The 16084-nt window shown below is 36.7% G+C and overlaps 2 protein-coding genes across 2 annotated transcripts; one reads left to right on the forward strand and one right to left on the reverse strand.

Annotated features, from left to right (window-relative positions):
• Positions 1-2134: 2134 nt before the first annotated feature.
• On the forward strand, positions 2135-6218 carry LOC113764637 (beta-glucuronosyltransferase GlcAT14A). Its single transcript, XM_027308604.1, has 4 exons — positions 2135-2813; positions 3527-3602; positions 3774-3889; positions 5406-6218. The coding sequence occupies exons 1-4, from the start codon at positions 2204-2206 to the stop codon at positions 5912-5914; spliced, it is 1311 nt and encodes a 436-aa protein (XP_027164405.1). The 5' UTR covers positions 2135-2203; the 3' UTR covers positions 5915-6218.
• A 356-nt stretch (positions 6219-6574) lies between these two features.
• LOC113764640 (protein PAM71-homolog, chloroplastic) lies at positions 6575-13070 on the reverse strand. The gene is made up of 11 exons (XM_027308606.1): positions 12939-13070; positions 12669-12901; positions 11555-11711; positions 10851-11034; positions 10297-10344; positions 9458-9554; positions 7958-8121; positions 7677-7742; positions 7275-7325; positions 7086-7190; positions 6575-6997 (listed from the first exon to the last, which is right to left on the reverse strand). Exons 2-11 carry the CDS (start codon positions 12835-12837, stop codon positions 6932-6934), a joined length of 1107 nt encoding a protein of 368 aa, XP_027164407.1. The 5' UTR covers positions 12838-12901; positions 12939-13070; the 3' UTR covers positions 6575-6931.
• Between the last annotated feature and the right edge of the window lie 3014 nt (positions 13071-16084).

Raw genomic sequence — 16084 nt, forward strand, 5'->3', positions numbered from 1 at the left:
ATTTTTAGAAATAATTCACTATCCAAACAACTGAATATGGTTTATATCTATTTATAGGGATTTAGGATCAATCGGGGTAGCGTACTTTATTGGGACGATTGTATTTTGGCAATTATCTCAGCTTGTATTTACTTGCTTTAATCTTTTATGTTTAGTATTCATGTACGTGTTTGGTTATTTGTTTAAATACTCGTCTTAATTTAGTCCTAATCTTTTCATATTTACCACTTATTTGCTAGTGTTTGTGTAAGTCGAAAATTTAGAACTAATTGTGTTAAAATATGAAGAGCAAATTATCCGGTTGGTCATTAAATTTTTGCGATCGTCGAGTTTTGGTCACTCAATTTTTAAAAATCTGATTTTGGCCACTAAATTATATAAAGGTAAAACGCGAGGTCATTCTATTACATTTAGCCGTTAAATTCTTTGATCTGTCCGTTAGTGCGATATTCTGTTACATTTAACCGTTAAATTCTTTGATCTGTCCGTTAGTGCGATTTTCAAGACAAAAGACAGGGTCTTTTTAGGATGTTCAAAATAGCATTCAATGCTTTCTCAAAAATTGAAAAATGTGGAAAAGAGAAGGAAATGAAAGAAGCCCAGCTTGCAGAGCGAAACTCCGGCGATCTGGTCCCGGCGATTGACATAATGCAGTGTAACATTTGGAGCTCAAGACCCATGAACTCGTTCGCATCTGCTACAGGGACTACTTCTCTAGATCAAAGACATCGTCGTCATCATCAGCTAGATTCAAGACCCTGCCTTCGAACAAGGACTCTAAAGGCCTATGGGATTTGACAAGAAAAAAATCATAGGTGTAAACAGATAGGGAAAACCAACTTTCAAAAAAAAAATCCCATCTCTTCGCTGCCTCATTCTTCATAGAGCTAAAATTTCAATGAATCCATAATAGCAGGCAGTACTAGCAAGCCAAAATTAAGCAACAGTAAAGAAGGTTGGCTCAGATCTATTCTTTTGATCAGAGGAAGGAGGACGCCACAATGGCTGCAAAAACCTAATTACATGCAAGTGAGAAAGAACCCATTTTCGAATCCTTCTCATCTCACACATGATTCAGGTTGCCCTGCCAAGACATGGGCCGGCTTTTCCTAGATGTCACAGATAAAGAAAACATCATCATCATAGCCAATTACTTGAACAAGAGAAGACGCGCTGTTGCTTTATAAGGCATCCCCTTCTTTTCTACCAAGGCTGTTAGTTCCATCCATCTTTAACTGACGGTGAATAATGAAATTGTTGGCATCCAGATGGGCCACCTCCTTAACAAATTCCCATCCTCTGCAGCGGAGGCGTAGACGAAGAAGACGTAGCGGAGGTGGTGGGGTCCGATGGTGACTTCTACCAACCACCAGATGGTGAGATCGAGCGAGGGTCTGAGGGAAGAAAAGCCCTCTAGTTAAAAAAACAAAAAACAAAAACAGAACAGCTATTTTGAACTTCCTAAAAAGACCTTGCCTTTTGTCTTGAAAACCGTGCTAACGGACAGATCAAAGAACTTAACGGTTAAATGTAACAGAATGACCTCGCATCTTACTTTTATATAATTTAGTGGCCAAAACCAGACCTTTAAAAGTTGAGTGACCAAAACTTGACGATCGCAAAAGTTTAATGATCAACCGAATAATTTGCTCAAATATGAATCAACTTGTACAAATATAAAGAGTTGGAATGCCTCTTTAACAAACTACAAAAGTGTCATAAGTGATCAATAGTTGCATACATAAAGGCATTGAAGACAAGTGAATGGATATGACTGCATTCAATGTCAATAATGTATTTTGATTTCAAATCAAGCACATGTAAAAAACATATTCACTGCTATAAGACATAGAGTCATTCAGTACTAAACCAAGCAATTCTTATCTGTTTATGTAATTTGAAATGTTAGGGTATAGTTAATCCAAATAAGGCTTGCATAGCATATGAAAATAGGCATAATAATCTTGTGGGGCAGGGTCACATATCCTATAATTTTCAGAGTTACATTTGTGTATTAGGCATTTAGGCCATCTCCTAAATGAACCATTTATGTCAATTTTCTCTTCCTTCTAGATACAAATATTCCTTGCTTGTATTCCCTCTCTCTTTCTTTCCATCATCATCGTCCCATCAACTCCCAAAAGAGTAGCGGGGAGTGTCTAAGCCAAGACTGAAATACCAAAGCAAAAAAAACACACACACAATGCTAAACCACCCCAACCACCACCATCAACCACCCTCCACCACCACCAGCATTAGACCCTCCACCCCGTGCATCCTCCTCTCCACCATCCTCTTTTCCCTCCTCCTTATACTATTCTTCTCTACCTCCACTCATCCTCCACCATCCCTTCCTCCACTCGACCCTTCACTCTTCCCACCTGATTCCCCCCACCGCCACCTCTTCCTCAGCAGCAGCAACACCTCGTCTCACAAATCCAAGCAAAATCCACCTTCCCCTCCGCCTCCTCCATCAATAGCCTACCTCATCTCCGGATCCTCAAATGAAACGGGTCGGATCCTACGCCTCCTCTTCTCAATCTACCACCCCAAGAACATTTATCTCCTCCACGTAGATTCCAGAGCTTCCCAAGCTGAACGTGATAATTTAGCGGTCAAAATCCAATCTTTCCCACTTTTTAAAGCTGCCCAGAATGTTAATGTTGTTGGAAAAGCTGATGTTGTTTATCAACAAGGGTCGTCCACTTTATCAGCTATACTTCATGGGGCTTCTACTTTCCTACGTATTTCGAAGAACTGGGATTGGTTCATCAATCTCTCTGTTGATGATTATCCACTTGTTACTCAAGATGGTAACTTTGTAATTTCAAAATTTTTAGGACTTATTATATACGTGTGCTTGTTGGACTTTTGTATTTGGTTCTCGAGTAATTTAGTGAAAGTTTGTTGATCATTTGGCTTTCCGGTGATCTTTTGGTTTTGCTTGGCTTTAGATGTTGGTTGCATTATAGTACGGAAAGGAATGAGGAAGATAAAAAAGAGAAGGAAACGAAGGAAATGAGAGAAAAATGAAAGGAAAACAAAGAGAGTATTGGATAGTGGTAGTTATTACGATGATCAAAACTCAAAGGGATATCTTTTGCTCTTTTTTTTTAAGAGATGATTAACGTTAATGTCCATTTATTACGTGGTTTTATGTGGGATCCTGAGATTACCTGGTCATTGAAATGTGTCCTGCTGATTGACATATTGCATAATTTTCTTTCTTATGTGTTCTGCTGATAGTGTCTTTGTGTTGGGGATTGTTAATTTGCTAGTTGAGAGCTTAAGTGTGGACGAAAAGTGTTCCCGAATCCTTCTTGTGATTTGTGTTATCTAACTGTTTTCTACCCTACAAAGTTTGTCAAAGAGTGCATTTTTGTATGATTTTTCTGTTCAAATCGTAATTGTAAATCTATATGTTCTAAGAATGTGTATCTCTGTTTACTGATGTTGCTGTATTTGTACCATGGGAAATCTGTTGATCGGCTTTTTAGTCATACGAGATTTTTTTTTTCTTTTCCAGATCTTCTGCACATAATGTCATACTTGCCTAAGGATCTCAATTTTGTGAATCACACAAGCTATATTGGCTGGATTGAGTAAGGATATCTATTTTCACCACTTTTGCTAGATAAAGAAATGCATTTATACGTAGACACCCAAATACATGCACAGGCACACATGTACATACACTCAACAGAGTATTGCTGACGGTTCCACTTTTGATCCTTTGCAATGGAAGTAATATGTCTCTACATTAAATGTGGCAGATCTCGGAAATTGAAACCGATAATAGTTGATCCCGGGCTCTATATTTTGGAGGAAAATGAGGTGTTTTATGCCACTCAAAAAAGGCCCCTGCCAGATGCATTTCGTTTGTTCACAGGTGAGTCTTTAAGTATGCTACTATAACATGGACATAACAGCAAAATTTTTCACAGCGAGTAGGATATTGGTTTTTTGGTTTTGCATATTGCATGTTGCCTATTGTACTGATAGAGGCATTTATCATGTTGAATGAGTTCGAATTTTCTTGAATTCAAATAATTGCATAAATGATATCTTACATATATTAAATTCTCTCTTTCTATGATGTTAAACAAATTTATTCTTTCCCTTCCCTTTTATAAAGTTTTGCGGTTGGGGTCCTTTTTTTTTCCTCTTCAATATTGGGGTGGGTTTTTTTTTTTTGGGGGTGGGGAGGGGGTGTTGGAGGAGGTCAGGGAAGGTGGTTGTGGTGGTAAGAAGCTTCATTGCTGGAAGAAGGTAGCGAATCCTTGTGCCTTAAATTAAGGAATGGAGCTTGGTTATAAGATGCAGTTCAAGTACATCAGGGTTAATCTAGTTAAGGGTTTAGTAAGAGAAACTTTGGATAACTACAGCAAGAATTCATATGCTTTCTATTATATTATTTTAGCTAAAGAATCTGGATATAACAAGGCTCAAATGAAGGTGGATTTATCAACGATTTGGTTACTTGGTGAGTTATAAATAAAGAATTTGAAGACAAAAAAGGTGTTTAACATGAGAAGTTCCAAATTACAGGTTTGAAAGAGGTATATTTCCGAGGATGGTATGATTTGGCTAATTGTTTTCATAATTATGAGATTAACTAAAATATGTCATTGCTCAGCATTGGACCAAAATCATTTATGATGTTTCTAATAACTTGGAAATTTATGATCAATGGGATGAAGACACTCGGTTAGTTCAAGGACTTAACTTGGAAAACCTTGGCTGTGTAATCTTGTCCAAACTGATGGACAAAGTGCTGAAAATGGAATGATAGGTGTAGCTGCGTATACTAAATATCTATGCCTCTTTAATTTCAGAAAACAACCTTAACTTATTTTTTGGAAGCTTTCGACCTTACGTAAACGTGGTTCTTGCCATCTTTTGTTAATGGAAGACATGTCTTGGCTCTGTTTTGCTTTAATGGTTTTCAGAGAGACTTAGAGACGGCAGGATAAAGCAATTTTTGGATAAAATAACCAACTTACTACAGACTTGTAGCTGGAAGATTGTCCTCTTGGTCTTGATTTTACAGCTTTACTAATGATTGATTCTGCTAAAATATTGGAGGGATTAGAGACGCATTAAATTGTCATTAACTGATGTCCTTTCGATTTGCTCAATTCAGTCCATTTCGATACGATGGACGTGCACCTGGCTTTTCTTGGCTCATGATTGAGGAAGTTTTGTCAGGATAAGGATGCGATGGTTTTCATGTCAGTTACTAAACATTCTCGTGATTGGCTGAAAATTGTGGTTCTCTTTCATCCTGTTGATGCAAGATATTTAGTAGCTCTGTATTGCATATTTCTTAGATTGCCAAACAGAATCAGGAAAGTCTCTGTAGATCATTAACTGAGGAGTTCAATTTTTTTTTTCCTTTTGGACAGGTTCATCATCAGCTATTTTGAGTCGCAAATTTATCGAATTCTGCATCTTAGGTACAGATAATCTACCCCGGACAGTGTTGATGTACTTGGCAAACACTCCCTCAGCAAATTCTGTTTACTTTCCAACCATTTTGTGCAACACTCAGAAATTCAATAGAACAATTATCAACCACAACTTGCAGTATGTTTCATTAAACCTGAGAAAGGAACCCCACCTGCTCAATTCTAGTTACTACACTGACCTAGTCCAAAGTGGAGTAGCATTTGCTTCCCGTTTTCGTCCAGATGATCCAACTCTTGACAGAATAGACAGAGAAATTCTCCATCGAGCACCCGGGAAACCAGTACCTGGTGGATGGTGTCTAGGTGAGTCTGGACTTGACTCGTGTAAGGTGTGGGGAGATGCTGACATTTTACGGCCTGGTTTAGGAGCAAAACGGCTTGAAAATTGTCTTCTTGAACTTCTTTCGAAGGAAACATTTCTGTCTCAACAATGTGCTGTCAATTGACTATTAGCAAGAATGATAATGCAAAGAAGTTTAATTTGGGTAAAGTGAAGAACGAATCAAGAGAAAAGGCATAATATACAGGATGACTTATCTCACATGACAGATACCTGTTTGAAATTTTGTTGTGTATTAGTTTACTTGGTACGATTCTTTTGTAGCTAGTTCAGGTGTTGTACAATTAGCTTACAGTATTCGAGATTGTTGTATATTGAAAGGAGAATATATGTCCACGGTTGCTGAAGATATTTCTTCAATTTTTCCAGCAACACGGATTCATCATCAATGAAATCTTCATTTTTGTAAATGCCAAACCCATTTCCGCTCTATCATCCAGGAATTTCCAAGCTAAAGGGTATTTCTGGGTTCATATTCCAGTGTTAAATTTGAATGCAGATGCAGAAGGTATTGATAGGTGCATGAATACTGCATAATATTTTATTTTATTTGGTCTCTGATTATAATTCATTGAGTCAAGTAAAATAGCTTTATTTTTAATGGGTTTATCTAATGAGTACTTGCTAAAACACACATTCATGTGGGTTAATTTTTGACCAAAAAAAGAAGTGGAGTTGAACTAAAGACTTGCATTCATTATCTGTTCTTGGGACTAGTCTTCTTTTAGAATCTGTCTAATATTTATTTGTTGTGGGTGAATTCAACTATTTCTCTACACTACCATTCTGGCATGCATTTGCCAATCATGAACCAAATACTTATTCTTGGAACTGCAATTAGCAGTCATTGCTGCATGTTTCACTGGCGTCTACAGGTAATTCTCTACACGCTCAGAGGATCCTCTAATCTAATATACAAAAAAATAGTACATTATTGTACAATAGTAACTCATTTCCGTTGGCCAAATTTTAAACCTATAAGCTAATGAATGGAGCACCCACAGGCCTCGTCCATGAGCAACTGGTGGTCTTGTGGGGTTCTCTCCAAAACAATTGTCACTATTGATTTTGATCCTCGAGGCTGTATGAAACAATCTCTCTTCGTCGATGATGTAGTGCTTCACTAAAAGACTCCAAAAAATGTGGCAACAGCAAAGACAATGAACAAAGCTCCACCCAAGTACCCAACCTGATTCACAATAAACCAGTAAGATATATACAAACCAAATCACTGGGTTTCTTCAATAGACTGTGTATGACTGACTATATGGTCTTACCAGCTTCTCAGAGATGTAGTTGGCCAGAAATGCACCTCCCAGTATGGCAAGAGTCGTGGCAACTAGGTGTCCGACAATGGCTCCAATTGCCACACCCCAAGGAGACTGACCGGATACAGCAGTTGAAACGTATCAGTTATTTGCGAGAAATATAAAAATAAAAACTCAGATGAATTTCAGAATTCACACCTGCGCTGCCCCTAAAGCTATTGTTGCAAGCATAGAGCGATCTCCCCATTCCTGAAAAGCAAACAAACAGCATATTAACTTAGACATGTACACAAGGGCATTACACTTCTTAAATGCTTCATCAAAACAGAGCTCCTTGCAGCTTATGGGTGGACTATTATCTGAATATGTCACCACAAATAAGTCAACTGAGTACACAGATGAAAAATGGGAAACAAAAAATGCAGGTACTAAATAAGAGGAATTAGATTCCACAAGCTGATATGGAGGAGGCATAGAGCAACACCAGATTAAGATTGTATAAGAGTGTCTCATGCGTGTTTATTTGTAAGAAAAACATAAAAAAAAAATGCATACAACTGATCATCTAGAAAGGAGTACTCAAAGTGAGAAAATGCTTACAGCTAAAAATACAAGGCTGAATGATTTCCACAAAATTTCAAGAGGATTAGTAAGCCGTTTTGACACCTGGAGATATCACACGTGTTAGAGAACACCAAAAATGAACAGCCAGAACGAGGGGTTAGAGAGAGTCTGCGTCTCCATTTGAAAGCTTGAAGAAGTTCAAATTAAATACATGTATAGCAATCTTAACCTGATCATCTTTTTAAATTTTAAGAAACATGACCATAAGAGATATCTTGTGAAGCTCCATTAGTGCAATGAACTGGATTAAAAGTTACCTTTTCTTTTACAAGCTCCTCGGCTTCGACAAATTCACCAAGCTCATTGCTGCTCTTTTCTCCAGTTTTAGCAGTATCAGATGGAATATCCCACGCATCTTTGATTGATTTGAGGCCAAAGAACATCAGAAGTGTTACTGCAGCATATTCACCTATAGGAATTGCTATTTGCAGACAAAAAGTAATAATCAAAATAAGGAACCATAAAATGTACAATAACTAGCAGGCGGTGAGTAAAATATCACGATTAATTGAAGGATTTTAAAGTTGAGATACAACAAGCTGGGTCAATTGCCTTTTCTTATTCCAGGAGACATGGATATCTGGTAGTTTACAAGATAACCTACAGCTATACTATGATACTATCTACATATATGACCACTTTCAGAACAATGAAAACCAGTAAAGCATTTATTGAAATATGTTGCCATATCTGATGCTACATAAAACTCATTGAAATATATGTTACACAAGCATTAGGATAATTAATGGCTAAGTTCTTGCCGGTTGTTCTTGAAAATTGTCCAATGAAATGCGTCTAGCTGAACTTAAACAGCATCCAGACCTTCTCAATCTCTATAAAATAGCAAGTCTCTTGTTCCTATGAAGTACCTCATTGTGGAAGTCCGGTTACAGACAATCAGAGGCATCGCTAAGTACCTCATTGTGGAAGTCCTACTGAATGAGTCAGCATAGGGAGTACCTAGCAGGTAGTAGCCTATTCTAACAGAAAGGACCCTTGATGCAGCTCTTGTACACTGAAATATTTATGGTCCACTACACATATACTAGTTCAAGACAAACACTAATTCTCTATTAGGACAGCTTCTCAATGTTCGTCATTCTGCATTTTATGGTGCTTACTGCTAAAACGGACAATCTTTTAGGACCAAACTATTATCTTTGGCAAGACTGTTATCCATGGGATAATTTCTACATAATGTGGATATGTTGCATTAAAGCAGTACATAACAAACTCAAAAGAAGCCAATCAACAATTTTCTTCTTAGGCCCTTTTTTAAAAGAAAAAAATAAAAATCAGATTTTCTTGGTAGGTCTGTCTCCCATGTAACACTGCTTTGGAGTATTAAGAAATTAACACCCTTCTTACAGGCCACGAATGACCAAACAAGAAGACAAAGATGCATTATCAACTATATAACAACCATCATGCAGGAAACCTTAAATTCATCATGTCCTCACCAACAAAAACTAATGAAGAAGAACCCCAAAGATACAGGTTCTGCAACCAAAAATATTGTCAAGCATACATAAACTGAAGGCCACATAGAGTCCTATGACTAAGAAAGCCTTAGCATGCTGCTTAACTGCTCCAAAAACAAATTATTTGTTTGCAGGAACTCCATCCTTCCTTCATTGATTAAATTTTTCTTTTTATGTGCTGAAAATAACACTGTAAAGCCAGAATATTATTCTTTGCATGATATCATAATTATTGCAAAGAAATGAACTGGGAAGAAAAGAGAGAGCTCAACTCACTCGTCTGAAACTGAGCAGGTACTGAATTAAAAACCCGTCCTATAATGACTGACAGGACTGTCATAAGGGACAAAGCAACCATCGATCCTAGAAGGACCTGGTCCATAATTTAACAGCAGTTAGGCACAGCAAGTCTCATTGTCAACATCATAAACCAGTTCAACTCAACATTCATCCCTCAGCAAGGTTAAAAAAAGTCAGCATTAGAAAATGCCATAGGATAGCAAATATATGCTGAGCTTAAACTGCTAGAGTTTAAAAGATGTAACACAAGAAAACTGAACAGAAGTTATCCAAGGATGATGAAAAGATGGTAAAAATCTTTCTTTGAGAAATAAGGAATTCACCAAAGAAAACTTCCAAATGTAAAAAAGATAATAAATTGCTGCAGGTTGATCACTCTCACTACTAAAGCTTCCACAGTAACCTAGCCAAACAAGAGTCATAATGACAACTTTTTCTCAGCCATGTCTCAAGAAAATGAAAAATTTGTGCTTCTGTACCTATTACACCTTCAGAAAATTTAGACAAGCAAAGCCAGCACTGCCATTTGAATTCTGCCTATATCTGCCACAATGCGCACTTAACCCTTTATCTATTATATCTTACAATTTCCACATATTCATCACCATCATGTGTCTTTTTGTTTTGTTTTTACTTAATTTCTTCTTTTGGTTTCTAGGGCATTAAAGATGTAAATTTGATAAAATGAAAGCTAAAGCTCATCCATTTAGCACATTCAAAGATACAATATGAAAACAAGAGTCTTAGAAGAACTCACTAGATGATAGTCATAAACTAGTAGAAGTTGAGAGAGAGAGAGAAAGAGAGATTTGTACCAGTAGTTTCTCATACTGCATCGCTAATAGTGCAGCAATGAAAAATGTCTGTCAAATCAAGTTTAAAAAAAGAAAAAATGCCTGAGTTCCACAACATAAGATATGAATTTGAAAGGAATCAGTAGTCAATCATAATGTAATACCACTATGCAAAATCACTTCACTGAGTATCTAACATGGAAAAAACATGGTCTTTTAGTTTTGTGGAGATTGATCATGGAATTCTATGCAGTTGGCCAACAAGAACGCCACTGGCACGGACAATTGGGTCAGTTTTGGCGACGAAGGTATATTTGGAGTATTATTTTATAATTTTTATGATACTATCACTTTGACAGTTGATCTCCAAAGGTCACAGACAAGGGCCAAAAAGTACACGAAAAGGAATATATACAAGATGTGCCATATGGGAAATTATAAATTGATTTGGCAGAGAGTGTGCCATACAGAACAGAAATAAACACACTGAGGTACAAAAGGAACTGTATGAGAAAATACTAACACTTGCAAAGACAATACAAGCTATTAACTCATGTCTTGGCAGGATCATTTACCTTATCCCCAATCTCTGAAACAAAAATCAAAGAGAATGCAGCAGTGAAGCCTGACTTTGCTATTGCTGATAATACTGCTGAAGGGCTCCCTTTAATGAAGGCAATCAGGCAAAATACTAAAGCACATCCACATAGTACAATAGCTATAGCAAGAGGATAAGGAATTTGATTAGGACGCCTCTCACTGCCATTCATGAAAACAATAAAATGAGTATCAGATGGAATTGTGCAGCTCTAGGCCCATTGGCAACAAAAGAGTCATTCCATGGTCAATAAATAGATGACTCCTGATTAATTACTTCTTGGCTTCTTGCTGATAATATAAATCTTTATTTTTTATCATTTCTTCCTGGAACCGCTATTGATACACATAGATAAAAGAAGGAAAAACACAAAGTAACAGATTTGACAGTTTTTCCACCCCAAAATACTGAAACACGAGGAAAGTAGTACAGTAGGATGCCTCCATGTGGAAAACCAAATAAATGATTTTATTATTGGAGAATTGAAGATTATCAATTACGTCAGGCCAGAAGCTTGTTTGGACTAAAGATTCAAGGAAAACAAGCTCACCAACCACAAAAAACATCCATGAGACTCTGTAGTTCAACAATCTAATATGGAACCAACAATAAGAATATATTTCTGGGTTGTTGCAGATGCAAATTATTATCTTCTAACAAGTGAATAAAGTAATAACTTACATCTCAGAAGAATTATCACTTGAAGGCCCAGAGGAATAAATATTCTGGTTATTCTCCTGGCTCCCTTCAAAGCCACCAGATCCAACGCCAACACTGGATGCATGTGTCGTAACTGTCTTGTGCCTTACAAGTGATCTGGATATCCACCTACATTGTGCTATAAAGAAATCTAATTTATATGAATTCCTATGTGACAGAAACGAACTAGTATATGAAAATCAATAAAATAGAACAGATATTCCACTCAGCAAGTCATTCCTATGTGACAGAATTCTTTAATTATGGAAAACCAAATTAACCAAGTCTCTTTTTGTCAATTCATGCAAGAATATTGGAGAAGCACCTAAAGAATACAGACTAAAACATAAGTTCCGCACTTCTGTCAGGGCTTTTCTTCCTTTATTCTACCATCCTCTTCAAGCCTGAAGGCTACCAGCCCCAGGGCCAATCCACACATTCAAAGCACCTAAAACCAATAGAAAAGTGCAGACCATGGCTCTTTCCAAAAAACAATGCCAATTTTCTTCCTTGCATACACGGTATCCTAATATGAAATACTTTTTAGTCTTCTTTAAGTACTAAAACCTTTTGAATTAGCTTGGACATCAATGATTAGCTAGCAGTGGTGCTGCTCATTCTCTCGTCTTCATCACTACACTTGTTAACAACTCATTCAAGTAACCATACACGTAGGAGGTTTCAGTTCTATACTGCTACCCTCCAACTGATTGATTCGCCGTGTTAATAACATAGGATCTACAAAAAGGTCAAATATGGTAATGCAGCCTCGAATTCATCTCATTTATGTTCTGGTTTGAGTAAACAAACCGTATGTCCTAAAAGACCAACTTATTCCATTCCAGCATTAAAACTAGAATTATAATCTTCCTCTAGCACATTTGAATTATAACCGCACTAGGCAGAAATGTACTCCAAATTGGAAAACCCCAGAAAATTCCCATTCTAAATCATTAGACCAAGTCTCAACAGTGCCACTTAAAATTCAACTAAATCAGCTTCACTAGTAACAAAGATTCAGTCTTTCTTGAACTTATTGATCAAAGCAGAAAAAAATTCAATCAAGAAAGCTAATAACCAGCTAATAAGAACTTACTTAGCGAAGGTAACGACGACGACGATGAAGCTGGTGAAATAAGCCCTCTTGGAGAACAAGGCAAAGAACCAAGAAAAGGGCTGAAGGGAAGCTTTCTTTTCTTCCTATAATTCGTCCCTTTATTGGATGCTGCTAGTACTTGGGGTACCTGAACAGCCAAGCCCTGCATTTTCTAATCACCACAAAATTTTCTATCTAGGAATTCATATCAAATCCTATCCAGTTGCAGCCGTTTCCCCCTTGAATAGAAACAAGATCTCCAGAGAAAATTAGGATTCTTGGGATGCAGACTGGGGGTACTTGGCAGTAACAAAACAGTGAAGGAAGAGTGAAAAGAGTTGAGATGGGGGAGCTCAGGATTGACAGTTGAGAGACTGTTATCAGATTTGGGCATTTGAGCGGTGCCACGTGCATTGGGTAGGGAGTAGGAAGATAGCGTATGATGTTTGAAACGACGTCGTTGGTTGGTTCTTTCGGCATTTTGAGTTTTTAACAAAGAAAATGATTGGGCCCAAGCCCCAAGGCTTGGATGAATTTGCTAGTACAAACGAGAGAGAGAGAGAGAGAGAAGATCAATTTACGAATTTTATGTTTTAACCAGTCACATTTGATTTTGAAAAAATTCAGCAAATTTCTCAGTATATTGTGAAACCAAGAAAATATCACAAAAGTAGCGTTGGTTGGCGTTGGTTTTTAGTTCAAGGGTCGTAGCAAATGATAAAAGAGAATTCATTAAAAAATTATTTTAAGTTTCATTTTTTTTCATCGAGGTAATAAAAGAACCTTTTTTTTTGTTTTTCGTGAAAAGGGTTTGCAGCATCTCAAATAAGCAGCGAAAGAAAGGGATCTCCGCTGATTTGAGGTGCAGCGAACCTTTAATTTATTTTTTAATTTCTAAAAAATGACAAGCATCTAACCAATTGTAGCTCCTTTCGAGTTTTTTAATAGATTATATAGGTTCATCCCCTTCCTTTTTCCCCTGGTACCGGATCAATTGTAACAATGTTGTTATATTTTTAAAAAAGAAAAAAGAAAAAAAGACAAGCACCGAACTCTTCGCGGCCAGGCCTCCCAACTACTCAATGCTAGGGATGGCAATGGGGCAGGGGTGGGGCAGGGGATACCTCTCCCAACCCCTGCCCCGTTGCATTTTAATTCCCCCCGTCTTTCGCTCCCGGCTTTCTCTCGGGAGCATCCGTGGGGTTAAAAAATTTTATTATATAATTTTATTATAATTAAATTTGAGCAAATAATTAAGTGCTAAAATATCAACACATCACCAAATTATTATTCATTGTAATTTCACAATTGAAACTCATAAAAATAGTTAAACAAAGATTATTTGAATACAATCTAATATGATAAAACAAATATAACTAAAATAATCAAGTTTTCACTTTTGATACAAATACAATCACGAAATTATTATTGTGTTTTTTTTAGAAAAAAAAGTGTTATTGTATTAAGTGTAGTTAGAAATTTAACATAAATGTATTAATAAATTTAGTATAATTAATTAATAATTTTTTTAATAGACATGTATAATTAGTTGTATAATTGATAATATTATTATATATATATATAATTATGTACATATTCTAATCGGGGGAAAAAAAATTCCCTTCGCCCCGCCCCGTTGTCATCCCTACTCTTTCTTTCTGACATTTTCTTACGAAAGTAAGAATTTTTGGCAAATAAACCTAACTCCCCACAGTAACTCCAAAAGCCGGTAACTTGTGGAGTCCTGTGAGGGACTTATAAACCTAAACCCCAACCCCCCCATTACCGATGGCAAATAAACCCCAAACCCCCGTTGCCATCCCTACTCAACGCCCTCCCATTCAGACACTTTGAAGACGCGTACCGCTTACCACGCCCGTCTAGTGTCGTCATATGCTTAACAGATGTAATTAACTTTTAAGAAGTTTCCAAGCGGTCCCCTATTCCGAGATAGCAACCATTAACGTTTTCAGCAGTGCCTCAAATCTTTTTTGACGTCTGACGTTAATTAATTAGCAGATGCCAATTGATGATGGAAATGTTATACCGCTATATTCTAGACGCCTCCTTTCATAGTTCTCGTTTGGTAAGTAAATTTTTTTGGATATTTGTCTAAAATATTACTGTAGTTTACTGTAAAAGTTGTAGAAAATATTTTTGAAGTGTGTAAATTTTTAGATATTTTAAAGTGTATAGTTTAAAATTTTTAAAAAGTTTTTTGAGATTATTGTAACTAAGGTTGTTAAAAAACTTGTAACAGATAAACTTGGCCAAAAATTTGCTTGCCAAATATGCAATAATCAGAGGCTTTTTTATTTATCTGCATGATGTTGACATTTTCCTTCTTTTATTCATCTATCGTTGAGGAATGGCTGACAATTTTCTTTGACAAAGAAATGAGGAAAAGGCTCAACCCCAAGTCATAGGCGAAACACACAAATTATTTAAGATTAGACCCAACATATGTCATTTCCCCCACAATTCCACTCTAAAGCCCAAGCCAAAGCCAAGAAGTCAAACAGCCAATTACCTTAGGCTATTACGAGCGACGCAGCACACAATTTTGCTTGCTGTTGCTTTCCTATTATGGAAAGGACGAGTTACCGTGACTTTGTCATTATTTTCATTAAAATACTTGTACAGCTAGCTGGTCGTTAGTGGACCCCCGCACCATAGATGGGCACTTTTAGCGACGCTTCTATTACTGTTCATTGAGCTTTCCGTTATTTGGAAACTTATAAAGCTATCATATACATAAATCACATATGATGATAGGCTGATAGCAAACTAGCGCCAAGTGGTGAATAAACAAAACTACGCCACCAACGCTGGCTTTGGTTTAACTTTCCTACAAAAAGCCACCAACTGCTACAACAAACCGCATTGCCACCTTCCATAGTGATGGATAATTATAGGTAATTAAAATAAAAGTAGTCTTATAAGGGCAGAGAAAAAGGTTCATAAAGTGACATAAATATAACCCCAATATTAAGTTTATAAAGTGACATAAATATTAACCCTAATATTAATCCCACTATTAACCCCAAAATCAATCATGTTTTGTCAATCAATTTATTCGCAAATTCTGATCAGGTATCTGGATATTTTATAACTAAGATAAGTTGTTAGCACAACCTTCATCTCTAATGGAGTTGAAAGGGTTCAGAAAATTAGAGATGGCGGCTGGAGAAGAGAAGGAACCACATTAGAGATCTGGGGGTTTAGGGGATGGTGCTGGGCTTCTGGACATTTTTTTTTAAAAAAATTTTGTAATGATGGTTTAAGAGGAGATTTCATGGGATTTTTGGTAAAATTAAGTAAAGAATGGGTAAGTTTCAATGTAAAAATGGTAAATTTTGGCACTGAAGAAGTAATTTTTATCACAATCATAGCTTATAATTTTTAGAGATAATTTC

Source organism: Coffea eugenioides, chromosome 3 (genome assembly GCF_003713205.1).
Source record: "Coffea eugenioides isolate CCC68of chromosome 3, Ceug_1.0, whole genome shotgun sequence".
NCBI classification, from domain to species: Eukaryota; Viridiplantae; Streptophyta; class Magnoliopsida; order Gentianales; family Rubiaceae; genus Coffea; species Coffea eugenioides.

Excerpts from the sequence above, each read along its gene's own strand:
- LOC113764637 (XM_027308604.1), top strand. The coding sequence starts at position 2,204 with ATGCTAAACCACCCCAACCACCACCATCAACCACCCTCCACCACCACC. Across the intron at positions 2,814-3,526 it reads TCCACTTGTTACTCAAGATG|ATCTTCTGCACATAATGTCA; the intron begins GTAACTTTGTAA and ends TTTCTTTTCCAG. Across the intron at positions 3,890-5,405 it reads TGCATTTCGTTTGTTCACAG|GTTCATCATCAGCTATTTTG; the intron begins GTGAGTCTTTAA and ends CCTTTTGGACAG.
- LOC113764640 (XM_027308606.1), bottom strand. The coding sequence starts at position 12,837 with ATGCAGGGCTTGGCTGTTCAGGTACCCCAAGTACTAGCAGCATCCAAT. Across the intron at positions 8,122-9,457 it reads ACCTGCTCAGTTTCAGACGA|CAATTCCTATAGGTGAATAT; the intron begins GTGAGTTGAGCT and ends GTCTGCAAATAG. Across the intron at positions 7,326-7,676 it reads TCAGCCTTGTATTTTTAGCT|GAATGGGGAGATCGCTCTAT; the intron begins GTAAGCATTTTC and ends TTTGCTTTTCAG.